The following is a 27,864-nucleotide window of genomic DNA, read 5'->3' as shown; positions in this document are numbered from 1 at the left end:
TTTAGACTCTTCCTGAGGTTAATTACAAACCGCTTTCTTTTGGAATTGTGTATGGATGACTGTCCGGGCTCACAACTGATGAAACCCCTCTTGCCGTGCAGATGACAGGACATACCACTTTCAAGCAGAGGACGAACCGGAATGTCAAATGTAAGTTGTTTGGGGGTGGGACCTTGGAAGGGCAGTTGTCCTTGGGATTTAACACAGCGTCACTGTTATTTTTCTAGATGGATGTCTGTGCTGCAAAACAGCAAAGAAGAAGCTCTGAACAATGCATTTAAGGGAGATGACAATACGGGAGAAAATAACATAGTCCAAGAACTGACAAAGGAGATCATCTCCGAGGTCCAGAGGATGACAGGCAATGACGTGTGTTGCGACTGCGGGGCGCCAGGTGACCCAGCCACCCCCTCCAGCTCTAGGACGTTTAAATCCTGTTCCGATTCACAGAAGCCAGTCACTGATTTTCCCTTTCATTTCAAACACCAAGTTCAGCGCAGCCCAGCCTGAGCTCATGCTGTCACACAGATGCTTACTGAACTGTGCGCAGGCTAAGTGGGGGAAAGGGTGGGAAGATGCCTGCCTCCGGGCCCTCAGAGCAGGCCTGCGGGGAGAGAGCCCCATAGCACTGAAACGGTTTAAATGCTTTTTGAGAAATGAAAACAGAAGCACACAGCGAGGGTGGAACCAGGGTCATCCGGTCATTGTATTGGCTCCAGACTGCGGCTTTTTCCGGGATTCAATCCGTCCTCCCTTGGTACCGCTTTGTAGAACTTCTGCAGCAACTTTAAGCCGCTGTCTAGTCTGTGACCCTGGAAGAGCCACTTACTTTGTTAGATGTCAGTTTCCCTTTTTGGAAGATGAAGGGACCAGTGGAGATTGTCTGTGAGCCCCAGCCAGCTGTCACATTCCGTGAAATGAGGTGTTTATTTCTGTGTTTTCATAAGGCCTACTGGGGTTTCATTTTCAATGGACATAAACTGTTGTAGATTTTAACAACCAGTATTTTAAGCGTTTAATGAGCTGACTTATTCCTGTAGCTCAGATGGGCCGGTGTTAGGGGAGCTGTGGGCTGCTTAGGGTGGCCGTGTGCCTTTTCGTTCCCCTGGTTCTGTGACAACTTCCATTTTAAAAAAGGTGCAACGGGGCTTCCCTGGTGGCGCAGTGGTTGAGAGTCCGCCTGCCGATGCAGGGGACGCGGGTTCGTGCCCCGGTCCCGGAAGATCCCACATGCCGCGGAGCGGCTGGGCCCGTGAGCCATGGCCGCTGAGCCTGCGCGTCCGGAGCCTGTGCTCTGCAACGGGAGAGGCCACAGCAGTGAGAGGCCCGCGTACCGCAAAAAAAAAAAAAAAAAAAAGGCACAACAAAAATAGAGTGGACAGTTGGGAAGTGCCGTAGGTTCCTGTTACCCTGGAGGCTGTATCTGGGGGTAATTTGAGGAATTACCTCATGGGGTCTCGGACTGTTAAAAACATACCTTTGGCAGGAGATGCTGCAGGGAGTGAAGGTAGCGAACTGTGCTTTTTCTTAGATGAGGACAGTGTAGTACTTGGACTTCTAAAACACTTATAAGGGATCAAAGCTATGACATTTTTGTTTTAAAATGCTAAAGGACAGTCTGAGTGATATAAAGCAGTCTAAATGTGCGCTCATTCCCACCAAAAGCACGACACAGCCGACTCGGTAGAACAGGCCTAGTGAAGCGGAAACGCCAGTTTGCCACACCCGGGAGTACTTCTGAACTCAGATAAAATGGTTATAATTTGAACATTTAAACAATAACTTTGCAATCAACTAGTGACCCAGGTTGCAATACTTGCCTCCTATGAGTTTCTGAGGGCAACAAGCAATTCTAAAGAGAATTGTACTTCTGGGCTGTGATCCTGTCCTCAAGAATGTTTGATTTTGAATTCCGTGTTTTCGGTAAATTCAGCATTCATCCGTCAAGCATTTCTTGAGCGCCTACTCTGGCGCTCGGCTAGGAGGCGTCGCTGAGCAAGTAAACATGCGGTGCGGGTGTGGGTTTGAGCCCAGGTGAAGGCAGGGCTGTGGTCTGGCTCTGCAGCCTCAAGCAAGGAAGGCCCTTCACCTCTCTGAGCAAGATGGTGAAGACACCTGCCCTGTGTGCCTCCAGGCGCTCTTGTATGTGTTAAATGAGAAATTAAGGGAAAGCACCTGTAATTTCTGAAGCTCTCACACCTTGAGCTATTATTGCTACTATAATTGCTTCAACTCTACGCTGAACAGAGCATGGCCTCAGCACATAGTGGGTGTTCTCTGCTGGTTATTAGCATGTTTGACATATAGACGTGTGTTAAGACAGTCCCCCGTGTGGTGCTAGACTTTGTCCCCTTTGCTGGTACCATCAGGTTGGTGATGGGGGTGGTCTGTATCCAGGGACCCTCGGCCACTAGAGGGCGCTGTGTCCTATTCCTGTACAGACAGCCCTGCCCCTTGGGAGTGCTTAACAAATGAATGGAAGGACGGGGAGGTGGAGCCCTAGGAAGAGGAGGGAGAATAGATACGGGCGCATGTGTGTATTGTGTGTAAATTGGTGGTAATTAATGATGAACGAGGGTTCCAGCTACATGTAGGATCCAAAAAAAAAATGCTAGTGATGCAACAAAACTCCGTGTTCAGTAACTGCAAGAAAAAGTTCTGACTCCTGCCCTCTCCTTACAAGCTCCGATTTTCCCTATTCTCTTTGGCAGATCCTACGTGGCTCTCCACCAACCTGGGCATTCTGACCTGCATTGAGTGTTCTGGGATCCACCGAGAGCTGGGGGTTCACTACTCCAGGATGCAGTCCCTGACGCTAGATGTGTTAGGAACATCTGAGCTGCTGGTACGTTTCGAATCCTTGATTTTGGAGTGAAAACAAATGATCTGAAAGCGAGGTTTTCATTTTGGCACTTGAATCCATTTCTGTTTCTTAAAATTCCGCTGGGCTGGTAGCTGTTGATATTGCCAAGCGGATTTGGGCAGTTAGAAACTCATTGGTAATTCCTCCTCCTCGGCTACTAGTGTGATAGTTGAGGGTTGCAAAGCTTTATTCTTTTTTTTTTTGTTTTGGCTGCGCTGGGTCTTAGTTGTGGCATGCGGGATCTTTAGTTGCAGCATGCGGACTTCTTAGTTATGGCATGCGGACTCTTAGTTGCGGCATGCATGCAGGATCTAGTTCCCTGACTAGGGATCGGACCCGGGCCCCCTGCATTGGGAGCACGGAGTCTTACCCACTGGCCCACCAGGGAAGTCCCACAAAGGTTTATCCTTAAATGAATAAAATGAATTGAACTTATAAAGGAGCGTTGAGACTGGTGTGAGATTCTGGAATAGGATGGTGGCAGAGTCCAGTTCACCCCAGTCATTAAGCAGGTGCAGAACCCAGAGCCCAGAGCCGGTAAAGGACTGAGTCGTCTGCCGAGTCTGCGGTGCGGTCACTACCTGGCTCAAGCCTCCGGTGGACTTGTCCTCTGTCTCTTATTGTTGCCTTTTGGGAGAGATACTGGTATTTGCTTCTACTGCCTTTGTTTCTAAAGAAAAAGGTGTTTCATTGTTGGTTGGGTGATAACACATAAGCCATGCAGTGTATTAGGGGGTTGAAGCATTTCCTGTAAAGTGACTTTCAGAGCGTTGAGACTGGCTCCACTGAGGAACAAGCATATCACACATGGGCGGTGCTTTGGGGCGCCTAAAACATGAGCTCTTTGGACTGTTTTCAAAGTCTATGACTGCCGATTAGAAGGTAGTGTTTGAAATTGTTTCTTGAGGTGGCTGAGCATTGGACAGTGACTATTAAGTGGATATTGATTGCCATGGATTTTAATGTCAAGAGCAGTAGTCTTGGCAGAAAATCGATTACCGTGGTCAGTAGATCTCTCAGGGCCGTAAGTCGTACCGATGACTATCCTGGATCCAACGTGTCTGAACTTGTAATGCATTTAGAACTGTCTTGTCGAATCCTTCCTGTCCTTCCAAGGAGTTCGTTTACGGTCTTGAGAGACAAAGCTGGGAGAAACTGGAGTGGATTCTGGTAGCCCAGTTTTAGTAGCATCACTGATTACTTCAGGTTTACAGCTAAGCTAGCCTTGGCGGGACCCAAGCAGTGTATTCTTGGTTACACACTACAGTTATTTTTAATGTCATAACGCATACAGCCTCCATCATAGAGCTGTGTGTGTGCAGGCGGTATCCTGGGTAATTGGCGATGGCATAGATTTGAAATTCTCACGGTATATTTTCAGAGACACATAAATTACTTCTCAGTGAGCCCTGGTAAACTACTGCCTGCAGTGGCTGTACTGCCCTGGTGGGTTTTTTTTAAAAACATTGGAAGTGTTAAGTGGTTTATGCTGAAGTAATAATTGTTGATTCTGTACGAGGCGCTCCTCAGGCACTTTGCTCAGCGCTTTGTCCTAGGTCATTTTGCTCTTCACTCCAGCCCTGTGGCCCTGGTGTATTATCCCCATTTTACAAAAGAAGAACTGAGGCTTAGAATGTTTTAACAAGCCCAAGGTTATGTAGTTATCAAAGCACCAGATCTGGGGTGGAGGCCTCTTTAATCTGATTCCAGAGCTCACACTCTCAACCCTTGAGGACTCTCCCTGTGGAGAGCATTTAAACATCACTACCATCCCTCCTCATTCCCCATCCTCATGCCTGACAAATGTCTAACCGCCAGCCCTCTGGGAGGGAAAAAAGCCCGGCTTTGTAGTCCCAGGCACATGATGTCAATGCTCCCACCGTGGCCATTTGCAGGCCGCAGTGTGGATAACTGAATGTGCGGTGGGAAAGACCGCACACATTATGTAGTAAGTTTGCCGCACAAATACAACTTCAAAAACAGCACAGTAAAATAGTTAGGAAGGGATGCATTGAGTATTACTTTGTTTTTAGTATAGTCTTTCTGTTTGTTTTTTCTGAGGATGCACCAGGCAGCTTATGGGATCTCAGTTCCCCGATCAGGGATTGACCCCTGGGCCCCGGCAGTGGCAGCGGGGAGTCCTAACCGCTGGACCGCCAGGGACTTCCCTAGTATAGTTTCTTTGATCACGAGTTTATATCATGTAATTTTTAATAACGGCTGTCTAACAGCTGGCTTGTGCAAGCTGGTAGGAGGCTGATCCTGGCACATCTGTTATACCTGCTTACACGTGTCTCAGAAACTTAACTGACGATCTGCCTGAGACTACTGCCTACTGCAGAGAGGAACGCCAGAGACGGTTGGAAGGAGAATGTCTCCATTTCGATGAAAAGATGAGCTGGCTTCTGATCCCAGGCTCAGAACTTTGTGTCTTCTCCTGGAGCCTCCGTCTGTATCTGTCTGTATATTCTCCTAGGCGTTCAAAGTTTGACCAACTGTCAGCCATTATGGAGAAATCAGGAAGAGGCTGCTTAACTAAGATCTGCAGATGTTTCTGATGTCTAATCTCTGCCATAGCTTTAAACGCTCCCTTATCTAAGCCTCTTTTCCTGAGTGGTTATCAGAAAAACAAAGGGCAGAGGCCTGAATCACGTGGGATTTATTCCCACCCTCTCTTTGCCCCTGAACTCGCCTGTCTGGCCACTCACAGGAGGCAGACGTCTCCCCCTCTCACCCCAACCCTGGTACTGCGGGCATGACACCACCTCCAGACCCTTATTCCTCAGCTGTTTGTTAAGCAATAGGTGGAGGGTGTGTGTCAGGTGTCGTTAGTACCATTTGTAAAGCATGAGAGTGTCGAGCCTTTTTAGAGCGCCTGGTTCTTTTATTTTGCTTAGTCAGATGCCTGAACAAAAGATCTCCTGAAGGTTTGACACACACACTGTGTGTGTGTGTGTTCAGAATTACATCCAGCACATAGTGAGAACTATGAAGTATTAGCTATTATTATTATCGTTGTTACCTTCTCCTCCAAGATGATCTGAACAAAATCCTTCCAGAAAAATCATCTGCGTGTCCTAATGTGTGAATCTGCAGGGAGACCCCACCCGGGTTGACTGCTCTGTTTGTGAACCTTTCAGGTTCACAGAGCAGTGGTGTCAGGGTCTTGGGCTGGTGTGTTCATCAGAATACGTTTTCTTGGGCAGCACATGTTAATTAGATCCCTTGTACCCTATTAAAGAGATATGAGGGTGAACTGGAAGATAACTTGCTGTCGTGTCCGAGGCTGCAGCCCGGATAGGGCTGCTTTCCAGAGCAGAGTCACAGAGCCACACACATGGATGTGCTGTGGCAGGAGAGGGGTTTTTGCACGGCCTGATGGAGACAGCAGATACACGAGCAGGGATTTTCATTTCCTGGCTGGCACTGTGTTCTAAACAGACAGATGCTCACCCACCCTGTAAAGTGCAGCTCCTGTCCCCCCATACGGTCTCACCGTGGTCCTCATGACAGAAGTCTTTTGCTTAATTCCATAAAGTATTTTCTGGCCTGGGGTTTGTAAACAGTTTCCCCTGATGATATGTCGTGGCGGTTTCACCATTTCCTTCTTAATTTGTTTTTGTTTCAAAGCATGCTTGATTCCCATGTCAACCGAGTGGGTTTCAGCAGCATCCGTGAAGGTGGCTGGTCAGCAGTCATCTTTCCTTCCCTTTGCCTCCTGCTTCTAGAATCACTTCTTACTCGGTGGAAAGAAACTGGGGTAATTGCAGTATTAATTTGATTGGAGTTCAGGGCAGCTGTACCATTTTAACTACTCTAGCATGCACCAGCCTAAGATCCTTAGATTTTAAAGCCAATCTGCTTTCAGAAAATCTCCTGATAAGCATAAATTTTAAAAAGATAAAGTTCCTCCTTAACATAGAAGATTACGATTTCAGTTCTGATTTTCAGGTGCTACGTAAAACAGTATTGTCGGTAAGAGGGTCCTGGTATCATATGATCAGTCCCACATCGTAAGTGAAATTAGTAAAGGAAATTTCAGTATTATGGAATTGAATTTGAGTCAGTAATTTAAAAACCTCCTTCCATCAAAGAATAGGGTCAGAAACCCCCAGGAGCACATATTACTGACTCGGGCCTATTTTATGACTTTCTCCTGCCTCCTCATGAAGTTGTTAACCAGCTGTTAAATATAAAGCAGACCAGCCGACAGCTGGATTCGAGAGGGGGGGGTGGGGAGGAGAGCCCTCAGAAACCAAGAGCTTCCTCACAGATCGTACTGCGGTTTCACCGGGGTCCGAAATGAAGCCACTCGGGCTGCAGAGGGCAGCAAGCAGTGTAGAACCAGGTACCGTTTATTGAGTGACTGTTATGCTTCAGGCATTGTCCCAGGTCCTTTGTCTTATCTAACCTAAACAAGAACCCCATTTTAAAAGGGAGGCCGGAGCCTGTGTTCTAGTCTTTGTTCTTAAATCACAACTCTGAACTTTTTTTAACCACAAACCCTACCAGAAAAAATTGAGCACCCAAACATATACATGTATGTGATGTATAGTTAGACTTGTACCACTTACTAAGGAGCATATTATATACTTTGTCAAATAGACCAAAAGCAGAATTTCTAGAGGCGCAGGTGAAGCACGACACACAGCTCTCTTTGCGCACCACAGGGTATTTTTTCGTGCTCCGGTCTTTGGAGGCAGCAGTCCAGGGCTCACAGCTGTCTCTTAGCTCGCCTGCCAGGGTCAGGTTCCTTCACTGCCCCGGGCGTTTTTACCCACCTGTATATTAAAGATGTGCCGTGTGCTCCAAGCCTTCCAGCCTCCTGGGGCCTGAGGGGCCCAGTAGCTAACACCCCATTTCCCTACATGCGTTTCGAACCGCTTGAGAGAGCAAAGGTCTGATTTATGGTTGAAAACAGCGGAATCGGCGATCTGGTTCACACGTGTGGTGGCAGCCGAGCCCCAGGCACGGGCAGAGCGGCACACCCACCGCATGCTGCCTCCTGTGGGTGCCCGTTCTTCTGAGCCCCTCGGGCAGGGACGTCGTCTCTCTCACTGTCCGCTTCTTTCCTCCGGGTGCGTAAAAACAGAGGAAGACAGAATGTCACAGGAACTGGTGACCCTCCACCTGGAAACATGAAAACAGGGTGCAGGAGGTTCCCCATCCTCACCCCGAACTCTGGAAACAGTTTCTAGAGAAAACCTATGGCCTTTTTCTGGCTCAGCGGGCCCCTCAAGGGTTGGTGCTGCGGGTCTCCAGGCATGTGTGACTCCAGGTCCCCGTGCACAGGGCGCCTTGTGCAGTGAGGGAGATGCACACAGGCTTTCGTGCAAATTCAGGCTGTGGGAGAGCGGGTGTCTAGACCAGGTCCCTGCTCTGCTGCCGGCCCCTGGCCGTCTCCGTAGCACTCAGTCCAGCCCGTATCACGGTGCCCTTCTTTTTCGTTTTCGTTCACCTCTGTCTCGTTAGACCGAACCCCTTGGAGCAGGCCCGTGTGCCAGGCCCGGAGCCCAGCCTGCCCGAGGGCTCCGCGTGTGTCCTGGGGCTCGCTTCCCTGAGGACGCGGCACCTGAACACCCCAGGGCCCCCCGTCAGCCTCGGTGCAGCCCCACATGTCGGGGATGGGGCTCTGGGAGTGGAGGGCGTGTGTGTCCGGGCTGTTTAACCAGCCCTCCTGCTGCCTAGGCTCCTGCCCGCGCGGCCTGCTGGACCGCACATTTTCTTGACCTGACCCTGCAGCCTCCATCTGCAAGTGCTTTGCTTTTGTTGATGGTTCCAGAGGGTTCTCTGCAGGCTGAACTATTCGCTGGAGGCTGGTGAAGCTGTGAGGCGGCATATTTCTCCGCATTCGACGAGTGTGACGCACGGCCGTGGTGGCTCCCTGCTCCAGCTGTCCCCTAGTAACCCAGCCAAGCCCAAGCAGAAGGGGAGCAGCTTTCGGATTCCGGGGGATCCTCCTCCTTGCAGACCGGGAGGCTCCCAGGGGCAGGTGCTGTGGCTTGTCCTGTCACTGCCCTGCAGATAACGAGGTTTGGGTGCGGGATGGCGTCCACGTTGCACTGAACGGTGGGGCCTTTAGCGTGGGCCTGGCTCTAAACCGGGGCCCCGACGCCGAGGTTCAGCCTGGATCTGGCACCAGGCGCCCCCGAAATCGTGGGGGCGTTGGCTCCATGGTACGCCGGGCCCCCTGCTCTGCACCACCCTGACGGGCAGCCCCGTCTCCAGGAAAGTGCAGTGAGGCAGCCTGGGGCTTTGCCACCTGACGTCGCCTTGAGGCCCCGGGGCCAGGGCTGAGGACCGAGGACCCAAGGCAGGGCTACTGAGAGCGTGGGGCTCGGGGCACCCGGAAGCTCTGTTCACTTGTCAAGGACAGGGAAGAGTTAGGAAGGCTCCCCACCCGATTATCAGGCTGACTGCGTGTTTCCCTTGTCCTTCGGCCTCCCTCGAGATCCCCTCTTACCTGCCACCAGGAAGTTCGGCCCTGTCTGACCCACATCCCTTTGGCTGTTGCTCCAGCCGGTCCCCCTGGAGCGAGAAGAGGCCACTGGGGCTCAGCCTTTCTTCGCAGAGAGTCCCACTCAGCCTGTGTCCACATGACTCACCGAGGGCAGAAGCACCAGAAGTGTCGCTGCTCCCACGGCATCGTTTTCAACGTGGAAGTGAAAATGTCTGTTCTCTCCAAAGCACTGGGCCCGGTGCTTCCATTCGGTTTCTTTGTTTCGTTAGATATTGAAGGGTCCGATCTCGGTCAGGTGCTGAGCTGGGTGCTGGGGTTGGGATGAAATCCGCGCTCTTAAGGATCCTGGTCACTCCAGATCCGCACATCCCTTCAGGAGCGTGCCAGGGCGGCCTGGCGTTTATCTTGTACCTGCCGCGTCCAGCACAGTGCCTGTATCAGTGAGCACTGGTGAAAACCTGCTCATTTCTGACGAGTCAGAAGGTTGATCGGCAAGTGAGGACCTTACATTGGAACAGATACACTTTTAGCGCTCTAGTTTATTGAATGCTTTTACAGAAATTATCTCATTTTATCATTATTACAACCTGGCAAGGTAGGTAGGTAGGTATCTGCATTTTATTATTAAAAAATTGAAGCTCGGGGCTTCCCTGGTGGCACAGTGGTTGAGAGTCCGCCTGCTAATGCGGGGGACACGGGTTCAAGCCCTGGTCTGGGAGGATCCCACATGCCGCGGAGCAGCTGGGCCCGTGAGCCACAACTACTGAGCCTGCGCGTCTGGAGCCTGTGCTCCGCAACGAGAGGCCGCGACAGCGAGAGGCCCGCCCACCGCAATGAAGAGGGGCCCCCAGCTCACCGCGACTGGAGAAAGCCCTCGCGCAGAAACGAAGACCCAACACAGCCAAAAATAAATTAATTAATTTAAAAAGAAATTGAAGCTCGGGTAAACTGCCTTGCCTGTGGTCACAAAGCCAGGAAATAGGACCACAATTTGAACCCGAATCTTGGCTTCCTGGCCCAGCACCCTCTCTGCTGTATGAGCCACCCCCTCACTGGTGCAAGTAAAGGCTGTTAGATCTGTTTCAGTTGGAGCGAGCACAGATTCTTTTTGGGGGGTGGGGAGAAGGGAAAGAAACTCAAGCTGGGCCGAGTTACTGCTTCTCCCTGTCCGTGGAGGCATTCTATCTAGGGGACGTTTTATGAGAACACTCCTCTGTAAGAGGCATGCTGTTTCTTATCTCTAGTTTTATGGGTACCTTTGGGGTTTGGGTTTTGTCCAGCTTCATTAAAGGCAAACCACTTTATTGCTCTGTTTCTTAGTGACCATTAAATAAATCAACTGTGTGAGTCATGTGTAGCAGTGGAAGGTATTAATAATTGAGAACCCTGAAATAGACTTTTGTTTTTGCAGCTTGCCAAGAATATTGGGAATGCAGGCTTCAATGAGATTATGGAGTGTTGCCTTCCAGCTGAGGACTCGATCAAACCCAACCCGAGCAGTGACATGTAAGTATGGGGCTGGCTGTTCTTGCTTTCTGAGCAAAGGTTGGCCTTGTCCCCGGGCCCCACCCCCCACCCCCTGCCCCGAGGCAGGGGAATAAACAAGCTTGGGTGCATCGATTGTTGCTTCTTTAGGGAAGAAATCAGCCTATGTTGTTTATAAAGTCACTTGAACCTTTTTGGATGTCCAAGTAGAAACTTGGTTTGGCAGCTTTTCTTAGGAGCCGGAGGAAAGCGGATTTGCTGGTGGGCGGGGGCGGAGGGAGTCCTGAGTGGCGCCCCCTGCTGGTGGTGTGTGGGCACCACCTTGCTTCTGCCTCAGGGCAGGGGAGTCGCTCTCCCACCTGCCTTCTCTCAGTGTGAATTCTGAGCCGCGCGGAGGGTCCGTTGTCCTAGATACATGATTATGTCCCGTTCTCTTTCCCAGTGCAAATGTCGAGCGTGTTGTTTCCTTCAAAAAGCTTTTCTTTGTTTCTGTTTTACTTTGGACACAAAACCTGATCAAGAAGCTTTCGTGCCTCATCAGGCGTCCAGCTGGCCCGCTGTGGACAGGGGAGGCCAAGTGAGAAACAGGTGATGAGGGAGAGGAGGAGGTTCATTCACCGAGACAGCCCTTCCCTGGGAGCAGCCTGAGGTAGAAGTGCTGGCAGGGCTCCCCCTGGGGCTCGGCAAGGACAGGGAGGACCAGAGGCTGGGAGAGCGTTGCAGAGAGGTGTGGTTCCCGGCCCTTGGCAGGAACATCTTGTGGGCGCCGGTCTTTGGAAGCTGAGCTCACGGGATCTGTGCTCTTCTGCGCTTGGGTGAGGTGACTTAATACGGTGAAGGAGCTTAGAAAAACTAAAGGGAGGAGCAGGTACTGTGTGCGTTCCACACCCTCGCAGGTGTCGGCGTCTGAGGTGAGCGCGCGTGCGTTGGTGCTGGGTGACAGTCAGGTCACATCCGGGCCCTGGAGCAAGTGTCAGTGGGGAAGCGTTTCCTTGAGATTGGACGAGGTGCGACGTTAGATTCCAGGCACAGGGCCTATAAAGTGATGGTCCTTTCTTGATGAAGATCCGAGTTCCAAGTCTGTATCCTTACCCAGACCTGGAGAGGCAGCGCGGGACACAGAAAGCTGCATCCTTCCCGATCGTGGGACCTGGGTAGGTTCGTCAACCTCTCTGAGCCCTTTTCCTCTAAGAGAAACAAGTGCAGCTGTCGCCACCTCGCAGAGTCGCTGGGACGTGCAAAGGGGTGAAGCGGTCACGCATCTTGTGCCGGGTTGGTGTCGGCAGCCCTGCTTGCTCGCCGTGGGCGTGGGCAGTGGGGCAGCACACATGCCGGGAGCTGATTCCACACGCCCTGAAAAGTTAGGGTCCTCTCGGGGCAGGTGTCAGTTGGAGAGTTACCCCAAGGAGAGCTGACTCTTCCTGGGATACGAGAAGATCTGTTTAGGACAGGAAACATCGCGGCCCACTGCGGCACTTTACTTACTGTCTAACGGACACCTGCTCTCGCGGTGAAGGGACTGGTCTCCCGAAATGCTGTAATACTGATCAACTTTGCACAAAGCATATGGTAACTCATTTCTTCCAAGTACCAGGGGCACTTTATAAAAGCAGATCATTTGTTTACTGTGGGGCAAGATGATTCTAAAAAAATGAATACCGTCTGCTTGGGACTCTTGGATATAAACGTGGCGTCTGCATTGGGGCCCCTCCCCGCCCCCCAGCCTTGGCACAAATGAAAAGGACGTTTACTCCTCCCCCTCTTATTTTTCCAAAATGAGAGCAGATGACCAATGTGATGGCAAAATGCCACCCACGTTGATACCTCCTCAGCTGAAATCAGTCACTGGGCTGCTGTGCTCCTGTAGCACTCAGTTCTGTTTTAAAGCAGCTCATCCCACTTTACGTTGTACCGAGGTATTTACACATATTTTTCTAATACATTGCGTCTTACTCGTTTTTGTATCTCCCACCACAATGTGTTGCTTGTGGTGGGAAATACATATATAATGAATCAACGGGTCAGAGGTGAAGTCCTAGCTCTGTGGCTACTTAAATAAGCTAGTATTTTACTTCCAGATTAAATCTGGCTTTATCTCAGAGCAACACACCATCTGCAGATAAATTTGTTGAAAGGGAAGCCAAAGACCATCTCGTGGGCTGTGAATCCTCAGATGGATTTGGGGGGTGTTGAGAGATACACGTAGGCGGGAAGGGGGAGCAGCCAGGTTTGTGTCTGCTCCCAGAGGCCACAGGAGTGTTTCTCTCCTGTGACTTAGGGCCCTCGTGCACGCCCTGTCCTTCGGGAGTATAAGAAGCCCCTCTCTCTGAACACGAATGCCAAATGCATTCTTATATTAAGTTCATTGCCTTTTCTCCAAAAACCTTAGCCTTTCCCAAAAAAAGAAGGAGTGGGGGAATCACTCCGGCAGAGTGAACTCCCTCCACGAAACCATGGGGCGTGGTGTTGCCCAGAACAGACCTGTACCTGAGCTTGTGGAGGGACGACCTTCAGGGGACGAGACCCAGAGCCCTGGACAAGTGGATAATACATTTAAAAAGTAAAGGGTCCAGTTCATCTCTAGCCCCTTCCTGACTGTCCCACAGTGATTACTGGAGCCGCCTAAACCTTGACACATGTCCAGCCCCACTGCCCATCAGAAGGGACCCATAGAGTTTCATCAGACAGGTTGTCAGTTGTCAACCCCAGACGGGAACCAGGCAGCAGGCTGAGCGGCACGCTGGCTGGGAGCCCCTGGAAGGAGAGCTCAGTCCGGCAAAGCAGGGCAGCCCCGAGAGCTGTCCGGCTGCTGGAGGGGACGGGCTCACAGCCACGGCACTGTTGTGAGGGTCAGATGGACAGCACATGTCAATGTGGCCTGTAAGCCCGCAGCAGCTGTCCGCGTGTGGGGTGACGTGTGAAGGCCGCCAGCACGGTTCACGCGAGGCTGCATTTAGAAACACCCAGGCAGTGGGTTCATCGGGTGAGGCAGTCGGAGCGGTGTTTGCCACCCTGGGAGCCTGGAGTTGACCTGCGCACTCCCGAAGCCTGGCGGGTTGACGTGGGGGGCTGGGCCCCTGACGGTAGTAGAAGCAGGTGTGGTGGGTGCAGCCCTGGTGGCAGGGTGGGAGTGAGCGGTGCCCCAGCAGAGAAGAGCTGGTGGGTCCCACCCGCCTGGGCCACCACCAGCCCCTCTTCATTCTGTGCTGCCACAGTAGTTACATCCGAAACCCTGGGCTAAAGGCCTCAGTGTGGCATCTCATCTAATCCTGCAAGCAGCTGTGCTCACGATACAGAGGTCACCGGGGGTGGGGGTGGGGGAGCCTGGAGCTGGGCTGAGATCCGGCCGTGTGACCGAGAGCCAGGCCTGAGTGACTGTGCGCTCTCAGAGCTGACCACCAGCCTGCGGGGGGTGGGGGGGAAGGAACCCAGGCCCCTTCTTCTAGTTCAGCCTCCCCTGCCTGACCTTGTGAAATCTCAGTGTACCTCGCACTTTCCAGAAAGAGGGGACAGAAGAAGCAGGGGGCTCAGTCCTCTCGTGTCATTCGTCCTATATCCCTGGTAGCTCTATTGGCTAAAGTCAGGTTTTTGTATTTGGAATTTGGTTTTCCCTGACATTTTTTTTTAAGAGCTTTGTTGAACTGTAACTCACATACCATACAATTCACCCATTTAATGGACAATTTGCCGGCTTTCAGTATATTCACAGCTGAGCATCCATCACCACAAGCGATTTTCGAACGTTTGTATCACCCCAGAACGAACCCCCATACCTGTTGGCCATCCCCGACTCTCTCCCCTCGCTCTCCCAGCCCTGGGCAACTGCGTACCTGTCTGCAGGTGTGCCTGTTCTGGGCATTTCAGTAAATGGGATCACACAGTGTGTGGTCTTCAGTGTTTGGCTTCTTTCATGTAACTTAACGTTTTCAGGGTTCGTCCACATCATGGGCTGTGTCAGTGCTTCCTTCCTTTTGTGGCTGAGTCGTATTGCATTGTATGGACACCTGTTCCTCAGCTGATGGACACTGGGTCGTTTCTTGGCACTTCTGACTTGATTGTCACATGAAGTAATTAGTGTTTACTGTCCCTCAAAAATCGTGTCTCCATTTCTTATTATTGCTGCTGCTGTATGTTAGAGTCCTTGGAGCAAAATGCTGCGTCCTCTGGACCAGGAGCTGCTGTTTTTCTTGCTGTCTGTCTTTCAAGGTCATCGGTACTTTCCGAGGCCCTAAGGACCTGCCGTGAGCGCAGCAAACGTGTCAGCTCATTCCCTTCTCACAGGCCGTGTGCATTTGCACAGATAAGAAGACTTGAGGCCACATACTTGCACGTCAGTCTGTGGTGGGGCGGGATTTGAGCCCGGGCTTCTTTGGCTCCCCTGGAGTTGCTGGCACTCCGAGCTCCTTTGAGAGGCGGGGTCTGCACACACAAGGCCGCGTGAAGGCCAGGAAATAGACCGCGAAGATGGACAGTCGTTTGGTTCGTCAGGTGTGTGGTGAGCCTGTCTGCTAGGCACGGTGCCCGCAAACAGGAAGACAGGCTTCCCATGAGGGCTGCCAGCCCCGCGACCTGGCCCCTTAGCCCTTAGACCCGGGCCTTGATTCCACTTGTCTTGGCAGCTGGAGGGTTTCTGGCCTCTTGAAAGTGCCTGGAGGCTGAGCGAACGCAGGTGCCGAGGGGGAGCCACACGGCGCCCGTTTCCCGCTTCCCGTCTTTCTGCCAGTACTGCTTATTACGAGGAGGGTGGGACGGGATTTTTTTTTAAGTAGTTATAGATGAGTGGGTGTTGGGATCTGTTTGAATAGAGGCCCTTAATCATTTACGAGGCAATTATGTTTGATTTCAGGAATGCAAGAAAGGACTACATTACTGCCAAGTACATTGAGAGGAAGTACGCAAGGAAAAGACACGCGGATAACGCGGCAAAACTTCACAGCCTTTGTGAGGCTGTCAAAGCAAGAGATATTTTTGGATTACTCCAAGCATACGCTGATGGTGTGGATCTTACAGAAAAAATCCCACTGGCCAATGGACATGTAAGGAAAGACCTGTAAAAACAGAAAAGAAAGGGTGAGAGGGTGGGGAGTGGCAAGGCAGTGTCAGCAGAAATGCTGACAAAGTCGTGTGACTCTGAAAGAAGAGGCAGTGGGTCCTGGGGGAGGAAATTAGTGGGTGATTCTTAAACCAGACCTGTAATGGCAGCTCTGGAAGGAAGGTCCATCCCCGGGGGAAGGAGCGTCTTCTCAGAGGCCTAAGCGCCTCCTTCTGTCGTCCGAGAGCCGCATTAGCGCCTCAGCCAGGCCTCGGCTGCAGCTCCCGAGGCCACGCCGGGAAGGAGAGCTTGGACCGGGCCTGGTGCACCGCTGTCCAGCCTGCTCCCCTTGCCCTCCTCCCTGGGGGAACTGGGCCAAGAGGGTGGGGTCTCACCGTCGGGATCCGTCCGCAGGAAACCACCAGTGTTACGGCCGGTGTGGCCTAATTCTCTTCCGCGGGTGTGCCCTTGGACGCACATTCACAGCCCCCCGGACCCTCCTAACCCTCGTGGACGCACACTCACAGCCCCCCGGACCCTCCTAACCCTCGTGGACGCACACTCACAGCCCCCCGGACCCTCCTAACCCTCGTGGACGCACACTCACAGCCCCCTGGACCCTCCTTACCCTCAGAATAAAGGCGCACGGGACTGGGTCACCCTTAGCAGCTGAGCACGTTGTATGGAACCGTAACGTCCAGTGTTTGAGAGTAAGACAGGGAACTGCAGCCAGGGTGCCCAGGGCCGCGTCTGCTCAGCTCAGAGCTGTGCTGCAGCCGAGGAGGAGGGGGGTGGCCCGTTGTCTCCCTCTGCCCCACGTTCCCCGTTACCTGGATCTCCCCTTGGCCTCCAGCTCCCTCCCACCCACCTACCTGAAACAGCCTTCATTCGTGACTCTTCTCTCCCACCGGCCAGAACTTCCTTCAGAAGAGGCAGGGGTAGTCATGTGCCATTTAGTAGCAGCTGAAGGCAGTCCAGGTATTAGCATTGATGGCGTTATCTCTAAGTGTAGAATGAAAACGTTGGGCCCGGCATTTAAGACATACATTTATATTTACCCAGGGAGCAGGGTTAAGAGCCCGGGGAACCTTCCTGGAGCCAGAACGGAGACCCCTCTTACAGGCAATACCTCATGTTGAGAGGCAGGGATGAGGGCAGAAAGATCGAGAGGACTTTGCCATGAAACCCCTGAATTCCTCATTATTTCCCGTGGAGTAAGGAGGAATAGGGCCAGTCTCTAAACGCAGGTTCCCAGGGGCAGAGTTTGCCGCGGAGATTAGAGGGGCCCTTGGTACCTTAGAGGTAACGTTTTTCAAAGGAAAGATTTAGAGGCTTTTGGAAGAGAAATACACAATTTTTCTCATGTGGGACACAGAATTGAATGCTCCCCTTGGAATTCTGGGATGTTTCTGCTTGGTCTTCAGGAGCCGGACGAAACTGCCCTCCACCTGGCTGTCAGATCCGTGGACCGGACTTCTCTTCACATTGTAGACTTTCTAGTTCAGAACAGGTAGGTGTTCTAAAATCAGGGAAGGTGTTTGATTTCGTCCCTTGGTGTTTCTGAGAATGGAGCCAGGGGTTGCCCCATTGCTTTAGTTGTGTGGCCAAGATGCTGGAATTTCCCTGGGCCTGAAGAGGAATCATGGGACAGGGACAGTGCTGCCAGGTGTGGAGTGTTCGGATGCAATCCTAATAAAGCCCCCTCCAGGGGTCTGCGAGGTCCCGCCTCTAGTGTCTGGGACTCAGGGCGATGCCCCGTCGATAGCCCTGCTGAATTCCGAGCCCCGGGAAAGCAGCCTCTGTCTGTGGCCCCCACGACCACCCCTTTGCTTGTGCCGTAAGGTGCGGGTCCCACGAGGTCCAGGCGGGGCACCCTGAGCAGAGCGAGAGGGAAGCAGGAAGCAGAGATCCTCCTCCAGCCGCTGGCCGAGCTGACGTTGTAAACCGCAGCTCGGGGTGGTGGGCTTTCTGCGTGGTTGGAAAAGCTGTTATTTTTAATTAGAAGTTGACTTTAGAGAGGACATGCGCAGACGGCGTCCCTGGCCCCAGCAGTCCCATTTGGTGCGTTCTGCCTCGCTTGGTGCGGGGCCTCCCTGGCAGCTGAAGGCCAGTGGTGAAGCCCCGGCAAGGAGCATCCCGACTGCCTGAGCCTGGCGTGGGTGGGTGGGTGGCTGCTGGAGGGGGCGGTGCTGGTTAAAAGCCACAGGAATTGGCTTCAGATGGAATAGAAGACCCCAAAGTGCAGAAGCAAGGAGAGATTTTTTGCATTTTGTATCTTCTGCCGTTCCCGGCTGTCTTCAGAAGAAATGGCCAGAGGCAGAGGAGCTTGGGAGGCAGCTCCTTCCCCGGGAGCTGGGAGTTCTCTGGATGCCTGGGGGAAGCTGTCCTCTGATGGAGCCCGAATGCTGTCCCAGCGCCAGCAGCGTGGCAGGGGCCAGCTCCGTGAGCAGCTGAGCGGTACCATCCCCCTCAGTGCAAATTCTCGGGGGCAGGAGAAGCGGAATCCTGGTTTCTTTTCTTCCAGAATGGGAGGAGGACAGCAGGAGTAGAGGGGAGATCAAAAGCGAGGCTCCTTTTTCACACTGAAAACGTAGCTGCTTTAAAAAAGAAAGGGAGGGCGGGAGGAAGGAGTATGTGTGGCTGGTTTCCTGCTGATGGGAGCTGCGGGCATCACCTCCTGATGGGCACACTCCTGTTCCCACATGTCTGTCCAGCTCCGAACAGGCCCAGGGCCACCTCCACCAGTGGGGTGAGTGGCTTGTCCTGGGATCTCCTGGTTTTGTTTTGTGTTGGAAGAATCTTTGTGGTCTCCTCACGGTTCCCCCATAGCCTGTTTTCAGGGCAGCTCAGAGGAGCCTGGGGACTCCGAACTTTGGAAGAGCGGCTTTTCCCCTTCCTGGCAAGAGTGTTGTTAGTAAGATGAGAAAAGCTCACCCCGTCCTTCTGTGTGGGACAGACTGGGCAAGTCACGCAGGCTTCCTAAGGCCCAGACAGGCACTGCCAGTGAAGCGGGAGGGATGCCAGGTTCACCTGCCCGTGCCCCCGCTCAGGTGCGCACAAGTGCCTTGCTCCGTTTCTGGCGGGCTCTGCCACTGTTGTTTATTCCCTGATGTCCTTAAGCCAAGGCCTCCTCCTGCCCACAGGCAGGGCTGGTGCTGTGGGCCCCCCACCCCGGAGGAGGACTGAGAGAAACCCTGCCCTCCGTGAACCCGAGTTCTGGCTTCCTCTCCCGGGGAAGGAAAGCAGCCATGCCCATCGTTCGCATATTGTCTGTGGCTGCGTTCAAGCCACCCTGGCCGAGCTGAGAGTCCCTGCCCGGGCAGCCCCAGTCCTCTGGCCTGTGCCTCACTGTTCTCTTTCTCTGTTCCCGTCCTTGCCAGTGGGAACCTGGACAAACAGACGGGCAAGGGCAGCACGGCCCTGCATTACTGCTGCCTGACCGACAGCGCCGAGTGCCTGAAGCTGCTGCTGCGGGGCAAGGCCTCCATCGGCATCGGTGAGCCTCCCCGCGCCGCCCCGTGCAGTCCTGGTGCGGGGCTCTGGGCAGAGCCGGGGAGTCAGTCCCGCCCTGCAAGCCTGCTGTGGTCTCGTGCTCATCAGCAGTTTCCCTCTGCTGTCTTGTAGGCTTGCCGTCATGTGCAGGCATTTTCTGAGAGGCAGAGGATGGCCCTGCAGCTGTCGCTGGTACCCAGGTGACCTGGACCAGGTTTGGGCATCTCGCCCTCCTGTTCCTGACCCCCACCTGGGATCATGCTGAGCCCCTCACTGGCTCTGGGTGGGCATGTTTACTGGTGAGAGTCACTGTTCACTGCCCCTCCGTTCACTGGCACCAAGCCTCCTCCACGAGGGACCCACGTCTGCTTGGCCTTCATCCCTCCCTCCCCTGTGGGACCCTGACCTGTAGCCGGCCAGGCACAGTCTAGCCCGAGGGTGTCCGGCTGTGATGCTGTCCTGAGGTGGAGCTTTTGAAGAACTGTTAAACAGAGAGCAACGAGCAGAAAGAAGGCACATGCCTGCTTGCGAGCCAAGTTGGGTTTTTTTCTTTTTTAATTAATCATCAAATCTCATTGACTGAGGCTCATTTAGAAGAAAATACACAATTCCAAATCTTCAGACTGCTTAAAAGGAGGTGTAAAGTCTTCTACAGTCGGCTGCCTGGAACTAGATGAGCAGTGCTTTTGCTTAGAGAATTACCGTGAACTGCTTTATTCAACAACTTGTACCTTGGATATTTATTTCCACTGGTTGGCTACTTCAGTGGTTTTATCTTCATTAGATTAGCTCAGACCTTGTCTTATAAAACCTTACCGACTGCACACTGCTGCAGTTCTGTGCGATTTCAGGACAGTTCAGCACCGACTGGGGCGAACTAGCTGGGCTTCGTGAGTCGTGCTCAGTTCCGATTGGTGCTGCTTCGCCGGGTCCTCTTTAATTGCCTCTCAGTGTCAGACCTCTGCTTGCTTTTGCCGTAACACGTCTGTTCGTTCCCCCGCCTCTTAGCTAACGAGTCAGGAGAGACGCCGCTGGACATCGCCAAGCGCCTCAGGCACGAGCGCTGTGAGGAGCTGGTGAGTGTCCCACCACCCGGCACGGACAGGGTGGGGTTGGGGACGCCGCTCCCTGGGGAGGGCTCTCTCGGAGCCTGCAGGAGGGTCCTGAGCAGATCCCAGTGGCCTAGAGGGGACGGCTCGTAGAAAGTGTCCTGGGGCCCCTTAGAGAGGAGGTGACCATCCCCCCCTGTGGTGACACTCGGAACACGAGTCAGTATGTGCTGGTGGCGCATGTTGACGGCGGCCCTGGCTTCGTCTGGGGTGAGTGGAGCTGAGGCCCCTCTGGGTCAGGCCGGGTTTACAGGGAGCTCCACCGCTGCAGCTTGGGAAGGTCACGCCAGCTCTCTCCGCCGTTGCCTTGTGTGTGAAGGGGGCTCAGGCATACCAGTTCGCAGGTTTTTGGGGGGAATCGTTGTTGAACTCTGCAGAGCAGTGGGCACAGAGTAAGTGCTCAGTCTATGGCACCATTAACAGTCGGTGCTGCAGAGCTGTAGGACTGCTAACAGGTATTATCCTAAGCACTTCATGTCCAATAACTCATTTAATCTTGATAATTACCGTAAAGCATTAATTAATAGGTACCTACTGTTACCCCATTTTACAGATGAGGAGACAGGTACGGAAGGGTTAAGTAAGTCGCCCAAGACCACATGGCTGCTGTCTGGCTTTGGAGAAAAGTCAGACCCTCATGTGCTAAGGCGCCCATTTATCTCATGGATTAACTTCTCTCCTGTGCACCTAGAATGGAACCAGCTGTCTACCTTCCTGGAGAGAATTGAGAAGCTGGTCATTCACGTCATTTTCCGCAGGGCTTCATTCCCTCGTGCTGGTCAGGAAAAGCGGGGTTAACAGTTAGTGGACACGTTCCTTCTCCTCAGATTGAGATGCTCCCGCGTGCAGTTGTGGGTACCGGCAGGCTGACCGTCACCCTTTAGATCTCAACCCCCTGGCTGCAACTTTGCAGCTTACAGAGCGCTAAATGGGGGTGGTCGGGGTTGAGCTTCAAGGTTACCTGTGGATTAGGGAGTGCGGGGGCTTGACCTGAGACGCAGCGAATTGTATAAGCCAGCCTCATACTGGGGTGCAGGCTCCCTGCCCGCTACCTCTTGGCCATCTTGGTGGACACCCGCTTTACAAGGCCGAGTATTTGAACAGCGTCACCGACAGTGCTTTGTTGTTCTCAGCTGACCCAAGCCTTATCTGGAAGGTTTAATTCTCACGTTCACGTCGAGTATGAATGGCGACTGCTCCATGAAGACCTGGATGAGAGCGATGACGACGTGGATGAGAAGCTGCAGGTCTGTGCCAGCTTGTGGAGCGCTGAGGGTGTCCCGATCAGCGGCCTTCAGAGCGGCGTGGGTCCTGGCCTGTAGTTAGGGTAGAGAGCTGTTTGCAGAAAACGAAATACGGGTTACTTTTTGCTTCCAGTGATCTCAGTAGGTTTGTGGTTTTACCCTTCCCGTAACTGCCTCCTGTCTCCCAGCTCCTACAGACGTGACTATGAACGAACGATAACTATGTAATCAGAGGCAGCTTCTCGCCTTCTGATACGAAGGAAAGATACAGCGAGCCTTGGATTTTCGGGGATTTTAGAGGGAGCTCTCTCTCTATGGATAATGTGATAAAGAGCCAGCTTCCCCCAGAAGCAGTGACCATGTTCACCTAGTTGATCTTTAAAACCTTCGCTGAAGTCACTGACCCTTAGAGATCATTGGGTCCAACTCATTCCTTTATTAGATGGGGTCATTCAGGCCTCAAGAGAGGTGATGTCTTGGCCACAGGGAAGCCAGTATTTGGAGACCAACCTGGGGCCCTTGCCTCCTGGTCCAGCCTCTCCTCATGACGCTGTCTGTCTTGTGCACTTGAGGGCACCCCTGGAAGGCTGCCACCTTCACACGAGGCTCAGAGTCAGACCCAGGAAGACTGACTCCAAAGCCCATACGCCTAGCTGCTGTGAAATTAGTGGGAAAGCCGGGTGTAACGTTTTAATTTTTACTGTAGGATTTTAATGTCCTGATGTGTATTGATGTCTGATTATTTGTATATGGCATTTCCGAAACCTGTTGGACTATCCCGGTTTATGGAGCAGTTAGTATCCGTACTTACGGTTTCTTGGAATAAGAAATTTCTGAGTTAGCTGTAAAACGGCATCAAAGTGAGGGGAGCTGGCTATTTCACGCTAGAGTTGCCTTTACAAGGGGAGAAGGTTTGAAACACCTGCCCTGGAGCGAGTGCCTCTTGGTCAGGCACACGTCACATTCCCGGGGTTGTGCAGGCAGTGACTCGGCAGGTGCCGTGGACCCAGTGAAAGCCCGGCAGCGGCGCTGACACTCGTCCCCACCCCTTCAGCAGAGAGCGGCGGGTGGTGGTTTGCACAGCCATGGGCTTTGTTGGAATTTAAACTGTGTATGAAGAGCCACTGGCCACTGAGCTCCTCGTACTGGAGCTGGGCGTGAGCCGTTGGTTGGCCAGAGCCTTGGCCAGGCGGGCGGGCGGGCGGTCCCGTGAGGGGAGGAGGCGGTGACTGCCGATACTGATACCTGCTAAGCTCCGGGCACAGTGCCGGCAGTTAAAGTCAGACCCACTGGGGAATTCCCTGGCGGTCCAGTGGTTAGGACTCCACACCCTCATTGCCAAGGGCCCAGGTTCAGTCCGTGGTCGGGGAACTGAGAATCCCGCATGCCGCGTGGCGAGACCAAAAAATAAAAATAAAAGAATAAAGTTAGCCCCACTTATCAGATGAGAAATAGGATCAGGAAGGTTAATTTGCTCAAGATCACAGCTATTATAACGAAGCTGACTTTGAAATACAAGTTCCATCTAATTAATTCCATGGTTCCATGCACATGGCTTTCAGGTGGAGTAGGGGTCAGCAGACTCGTAAAGGGCCAGATAATAAATGTTTTAGGCTTTGTTGCAACTCCTTAGCTCTGCCAGGGTGGCTTGACGGCAGCCACAGACAATATGCAAATGATGTGATGGGCGTGGCTGCTGTCTAATAAGACTTTATAAGAACGGGTTGTGGCCCCATGGGCCGTGATTTGCTGACCCCTGAGTTAGAGGACTCTTAAGAGTTCCAGTTCCTACGGGAAGAAGACGTTGATCTCCCCCGAATTAGCCGTATGGCGGTTGGGGATCCGCTGTGGCCGTGCGTGCCTAGAGCAGCTGCACTGTTCTGCCATCAGAGAAGGGTGTTTATGGAGGGGACACGCAGTGAAATACAGAGCTAGGCTGAGGTAACTGGATGGTCAAGGTGAAACAGCTTATATTTTAAATTCTTCACAGAATGAAGAATTGTAAGTTTTTGTAAATCATGGCTTTTTTTCGTGTGTGTGTTTCCGTTAAGGGACATGGTAAGAGTGAGTTTTAGGTTTTGCGGCTGTCATGTGACAGTAAAAATGCACCGTGCCCAGGTGTTAGACTGCTGTACCTGAGGCTGTACCCAGTACGTCAGTCACTGTGCCCAAGAGGTCAGCGCGTCTGTATTTCACACACCTCCGCCCACTACCCCCGCAGCCCAGTCCCAGTCGGCGAGAAGACCGGCCCGTCAGCTTCTACCAGCTGGGCTCCAGCCAGCTGCAGTCCAACGCCGCATCTCTGGCCAGAGACGCCGCCAGCCTGGCCAAGGACAAGCAGAGGAGCTTCGTGCCCAGCATCTTGCAGAACGAGACGTACGGAGCCATCCTGAGCAGCAGCCCACCGCCCGCCCAGCCCGCGGCCCCCAGCGCCGCCAGTGCTCCCCCGCTGCCCCCGCGGAACGTTGCCAAAGGTACTGAGCTGTTGGCGGCCCCTGGATGCACGAGCGGTGTCGTTGGGATTTTGCTTTGGGGAAGCTGTAGTTGCTTTGTGTGGGCCAGCTTCAGGACATGTTTTTTCATTTGGGGTCCTTTGTTTTGTACTTACGTTGTTTGCTTCTTAAAAGAACTCCGTCATTCTTGGGATGGTGGTAGAGTGTCTTGACTCCATTCTCGTTCTGGGCAGGGGTGTGGCATGTGTGACTCGAGGGATGCAGGGACGCCACCAGGGTAGGCCTGAGATGGAGGGGTCAGCACCTGCTGCTGGTCCCTGGATGTTTTCCTGCAGACCTTTTTCCTGGTCCTTTTCTCTTTGCGGTCCGCCCCTCTCTACCACTCCCTTTGCCTTCATTCTTTGCCTTTTTATCTTTCTCCGACCTGTACTTGGCCAGCTTGTGGCATCCGATTATTTCCTATCTCTGTGATTCCCATGAAATGAAGGATAAAGAGATGCTAATTTGGGAAACGGTGCTCAGCCTAACTAAAAATACGAAATAGTCCCCGAGGGTCCTACCAGCGCCTTAAGTGCCAAAGCTTCCTGTGCTAACCTCAGTCGCAGCACAGTGAGTTTGACTCAACAGATGCTGTTTCTTGTTTTTATAAAAATGGAAACTTAAGCCCCCAGAGGTTTAGTGATTTGCCCAGCACTGAAGGCCCACTGGCCATGATGCTCCCTGAAGCAGGTCCCGCAAGTAGCCAGGCCAGCTCTGGGCTGGGGCCTCCAGAGGGCTTCCCAGGGGACCGGGGGCAGGAGCCTCCATGGGGCGTGATGTCTGGGCCCACGGCTGCTGTAGGCCGATGGTGGTCCCAAAAGTAAATCCCAAGTTGCATTTGTGCGGGAGCTGCTCTCCGGCAGAGGCGTGTAGGCGCGTGACCGTGGTGCTGCGAGCCCCGGGAGGGAGGAGTGCGCACATCTGCCGTCCTGTGGGGTCTGTGCTCACAGTGTGGGGTGGCTGTGCCCACCGCCGCCCCCCAGCTGCTCTGAGTGTATTGCAGACCCTCCCACACGGCTCTGCCCCCAGTGCTCAGGGAGGCAGAGAAGGCTAATGAGCCTCCTGTCTGGGTCACCAAGCCACACGCCTTAGGAGCGGACCCACGCTGCACGGGGCAGACCCCTGAAACCCGCCCGTCACCGCCCACAGGGTCCGTTCGTCCAGGGCACCCAGGCCTGACCGGGAGGTCCCTCAGCAAGGAAGGAGGTCACGTCCCCCAGCTGCGAGGGGCCCGGGCAGGTGGGGGCCGCTGCGGTGGCTGGGGCCTTGTGGGTGCGTCTCGTTGCCTCCCCCCAGATCCCAGTGCCTGTGTTTATCTCCACCCCATTGGTGACTTTTACTGACTGTGTGTGCCATGTTAGGAAAGATTTTATTTTGCTCTGTTGGGCCATATAAGAGGAATAGAAAGCTGTTCACCTCTATTTCTTGTTTTCTTAAAATCTTAGGATGAGAAAGTTTGGGTTTTTTTCCCCCCATTTCTTTCTGCCACTCCCACCGTTAGCTCTGTCTCTTCCTTTGGTGACGGAGATTACCCTTCATCCCTGCCAGCCCCCCAAAGGGTACCTTTGTTCTCCGTCTGTTCCACGCTCGATCCACGAGGAGTCCCCACACAACAAGCAGGACGGGATTGATGTTCTCGGGCCCTGCATGGAGGAGGATGTTGTCCACGGCAGACGTGTGAAGGCTCCCTCTGACCCCGGGTGGGCCCTGTGCGGGTGTGGCCTGCTTCCATCTCCAGGCCCAGCCTCGGACACGGTCATGCCTGTGCCCTGAGCAGATGCTGCTCCCTGAGGAGGAGCTTTGTGGGCAGAGGAAGGGTGTGGCCAGGACAGTGCCATCTCCCTGGTGTGCCACCTGAGCTGACTTTCAGCCAGAAACGTGTGCCCCTCACCAGGTGTCTTTGATTTGCAGCCTTCTCTCCACGTGCTCTGAGGACAGGTGCCCCCCTGTGCGAGGTGGTGACCCCACAGGGAGGACTGAGATGGGTAGAGACAAGCAGACGTCCTGTCCCCGAGTGCAGTGCTCAGGAGGCTCACTGTGGTCATCATTTCCCACTTCAAACAGTGTTTAAATTTGAGAAATAAAATTGGTAAGACTGAGAAGACCAACTGGGAATTTTCCCCGGAGCATCGCTGGTTCGGTGTGTATTGGTATCTGTCTTCCAGATACCAGAAACAAGAATTTTTTTAAAATCAACGTCCTATTTGTGGCCTTAATGTTATTCTGGAAGGGTCATGTGTACCATTTTATAGGGGAGAGGATCAATAATGCAGTGTTCTGTTTCTGTTTTTGTTCTGTGCTCGTGCGTGTGCGTGCGTGTGCATGCCTGCGTGTGCACGTGCGTGTGTGTGCATGTGCGTGCGTGTGCAGTTCAGCCAGCCTCCTCAGCTAACGCCCTGTGGAAGACAAACTCTGTAAGTGTGGACAGTGTAAGCCGGCAGCGATCTTCGTCAGATCCGCCAGCTGTCCATCCACCGCTGCCCCCTCTCCGCGTGACATCTACCAGTACGTTTTTTTCCTTTTTCCTTTCTCCCTGTTGGGCTTTATGCAGCTGGATGGCTGGGGGGGGTCTCTCGGCAGCCACTCGCTGCCGGCTGCCCGGCGCTGCCTGGGGGCCTGTGGCTCTTCTGTGGCCCCAGCCCTGCGGCCGCTGCCCCCCAGCGGCGGACTCCTGTCTGCCTCACACCCCACGGGGGCCCTTCACTCTCCTGCTCTGTCTCCCGAGCACTTCAGCAGCATTTCTGTCTCTCACACATTGGCCCCGGGGCTGCCTTTGGCCATTGAGTGGTTCTCGATGCTGGGCTGTGTTCCTGTGGATTATAATCTGGTCTGTGCTCTGCCCTTCAGTGTCACATGTCTGTGAGAGTCTCAGCACCCGGGGGAGGGGAGGGGCTTTTTTTCCAGCTGCGAGGTTGGTGGGGGGTCGACTGGAGGGGGGGCCGAGGTCTGGACGCTGTAGGAGGGAGGGGCTCTGGCATCGCGGGCTCAGGGGTGCTTTGAGGGCGCTGAGGGTTTTCCCTGGTTCCCCCGGTTTCCTTACCCGGAGTTAAGGGGGGAGAAGCCCAGCCCTGGCTGCGGTCGGTGTCGTACGCGCACTGGAGGCGGAGCGGGCACGGGGTCTTCGGGACGCTGGGGCGGGGGGCATCCAGCGGGTCTCAGAAGCCCACTTTCGCACTCGCAGTCTGGCGTCCCGGGGGCTGTACCTCTGCATGCTAGAGTCTGCCTTTTGACTTTCCCTTTAAAGCCGAGAAAGGAGAGAAGAATGGCAAAAGGAAAGAAGGGTTAAGCCGACCCCTCCCTGGTCAGCCGGCTCCCTGCGCCCGCTGCCCTGGGAGAGAGGGGCTGCCGGGTCCATGGGTATCAGCGTCCAGGTCCGGGGCAGGTCACCGCCCCCCGCCGCGACCGCGGGACACGAACGCCGGACGTTGAGGGGAGGGCTGCTGTTGGCCGGGGAGACGGGGAGGAGGCGTGGCCTCGAGGCGGGGCTCCCTGCCTCACTGGCCCGTGCGCTTGGGGAGAGCAGCGGCCTCCTCACCTGTGAAACGTAGAGAGTGATACAGCTCGTCCCGCTGCCCCCTCGCGGACCGGGAGCCTTTCCAGCTAGTTCTTCGCAGCCTTTCCTCAGACTGACCGGCCAGCGGCATGGGTGGGGCCCGGCCAGCAGCATGGGTGGGGCCCCGGGGCGGG

The 27,864-nt window shown here is 53.7% G+C and overlaps 1 protein-coding gene and 1 long non-coding RNA gene across 14 annotated transcripts in view; one reads left to right on the top strand and one right to left on the bottom strand.

Annotated features, from left to right (window-relative positions):
* The window catches only part of ASAP2 (ArfGAP with SH3 domain, ankyrin repeat and PH domain 2), a 156,728-nt gene that overhangs the window by 121,506 nt on the left and 7,358 nt on the right, over positions 1 to 27,864 (top strand). For 9 of the 13 annotated variants that reach the window (XM_067703726.1, XM_067703714.1, XM_067703724.1 and 6 more), the window contains 11 exons: positions 102 to 150; positions 228 to 394; positions 2,712 to 2,845; positions 10,735 to 10,829; positions 15,655 to 15,844; positions 17,265 to 17,350; positions 19,221 to 19,336; positions 20,341 to 20,408; positions 21,575 to 21,688; positions 23,907 to 24,159; positions 26,548 to 26,682. In XM_067703726.1, coding sequence (XP_067559827.1) covers positions 102 to 150; positions 228 to 394; positions 2,712 to 2,845; positions 10,735 to 10,829; positions 15,655 to 15,844; positions 17,265 to 17,350; positions 19,221 to 19,336; positions 20,341 to 20,408; positions 21,575 to 21,688; positions 23,907 to 24,159; positions 26,548 to 26,682 — 1,407 coding nt within the window. The remainder of the gene's footprint in view (positions 1 to 101; positions 151 to 227; positions 395 to 2,711; positions 2,846 to 10,734; positions 10,830 to 15,654; positions 15,845 to 17,264; positions 17,351 to 19,220; positions 19,337 to 20,340; positions 20,409 to 21,574; positions 21,689 to 23,906; positions 24,160 to 26,547; positions 26,683 to 27,864) is intronic. The other 4 variants (XM_067703725.1, XM_067703719.1, XM_067703718.1 and 1 more) reach the window with 1 other exon arrangement.
* Positions 16,475 to 27,792, bottom strand: LOC137205490 (uncharacterized). The gene is made up of 3 exons (XR_010934182.1): positions 27,713 to 27,792; positions 25,741 to 27,413; positions 16,475 to 21,776 (listed from the first exon to the last, which is right to left on the bottom strand). It is a non-coding gene; the product is annotated as an uncharacterized lncRNA (long non-coding RNA).

The sequence above is a fragment of the Pseudorca crassidens genome, chromosome 14 (assembly GCF_039906515.1).
Source record: "Pseudorca crassidens isolate mPseCra1 chromosome 14, mPseCra1.hap1, whole genome shotgun sequence".
NCBI classification, from domain to species: domain Eukaryota; kingdom Metazoa; phylum Chordata; class Mammalia; order Artiodactyla; family Delphinidae; genus Pseudorca; species Pseudorca crassidens.
The sequence above is the reverse complement of the archived record's forward strand: the minus strand, read 5'-3'. Positions and strand labels throughout refer to the sequence as shown.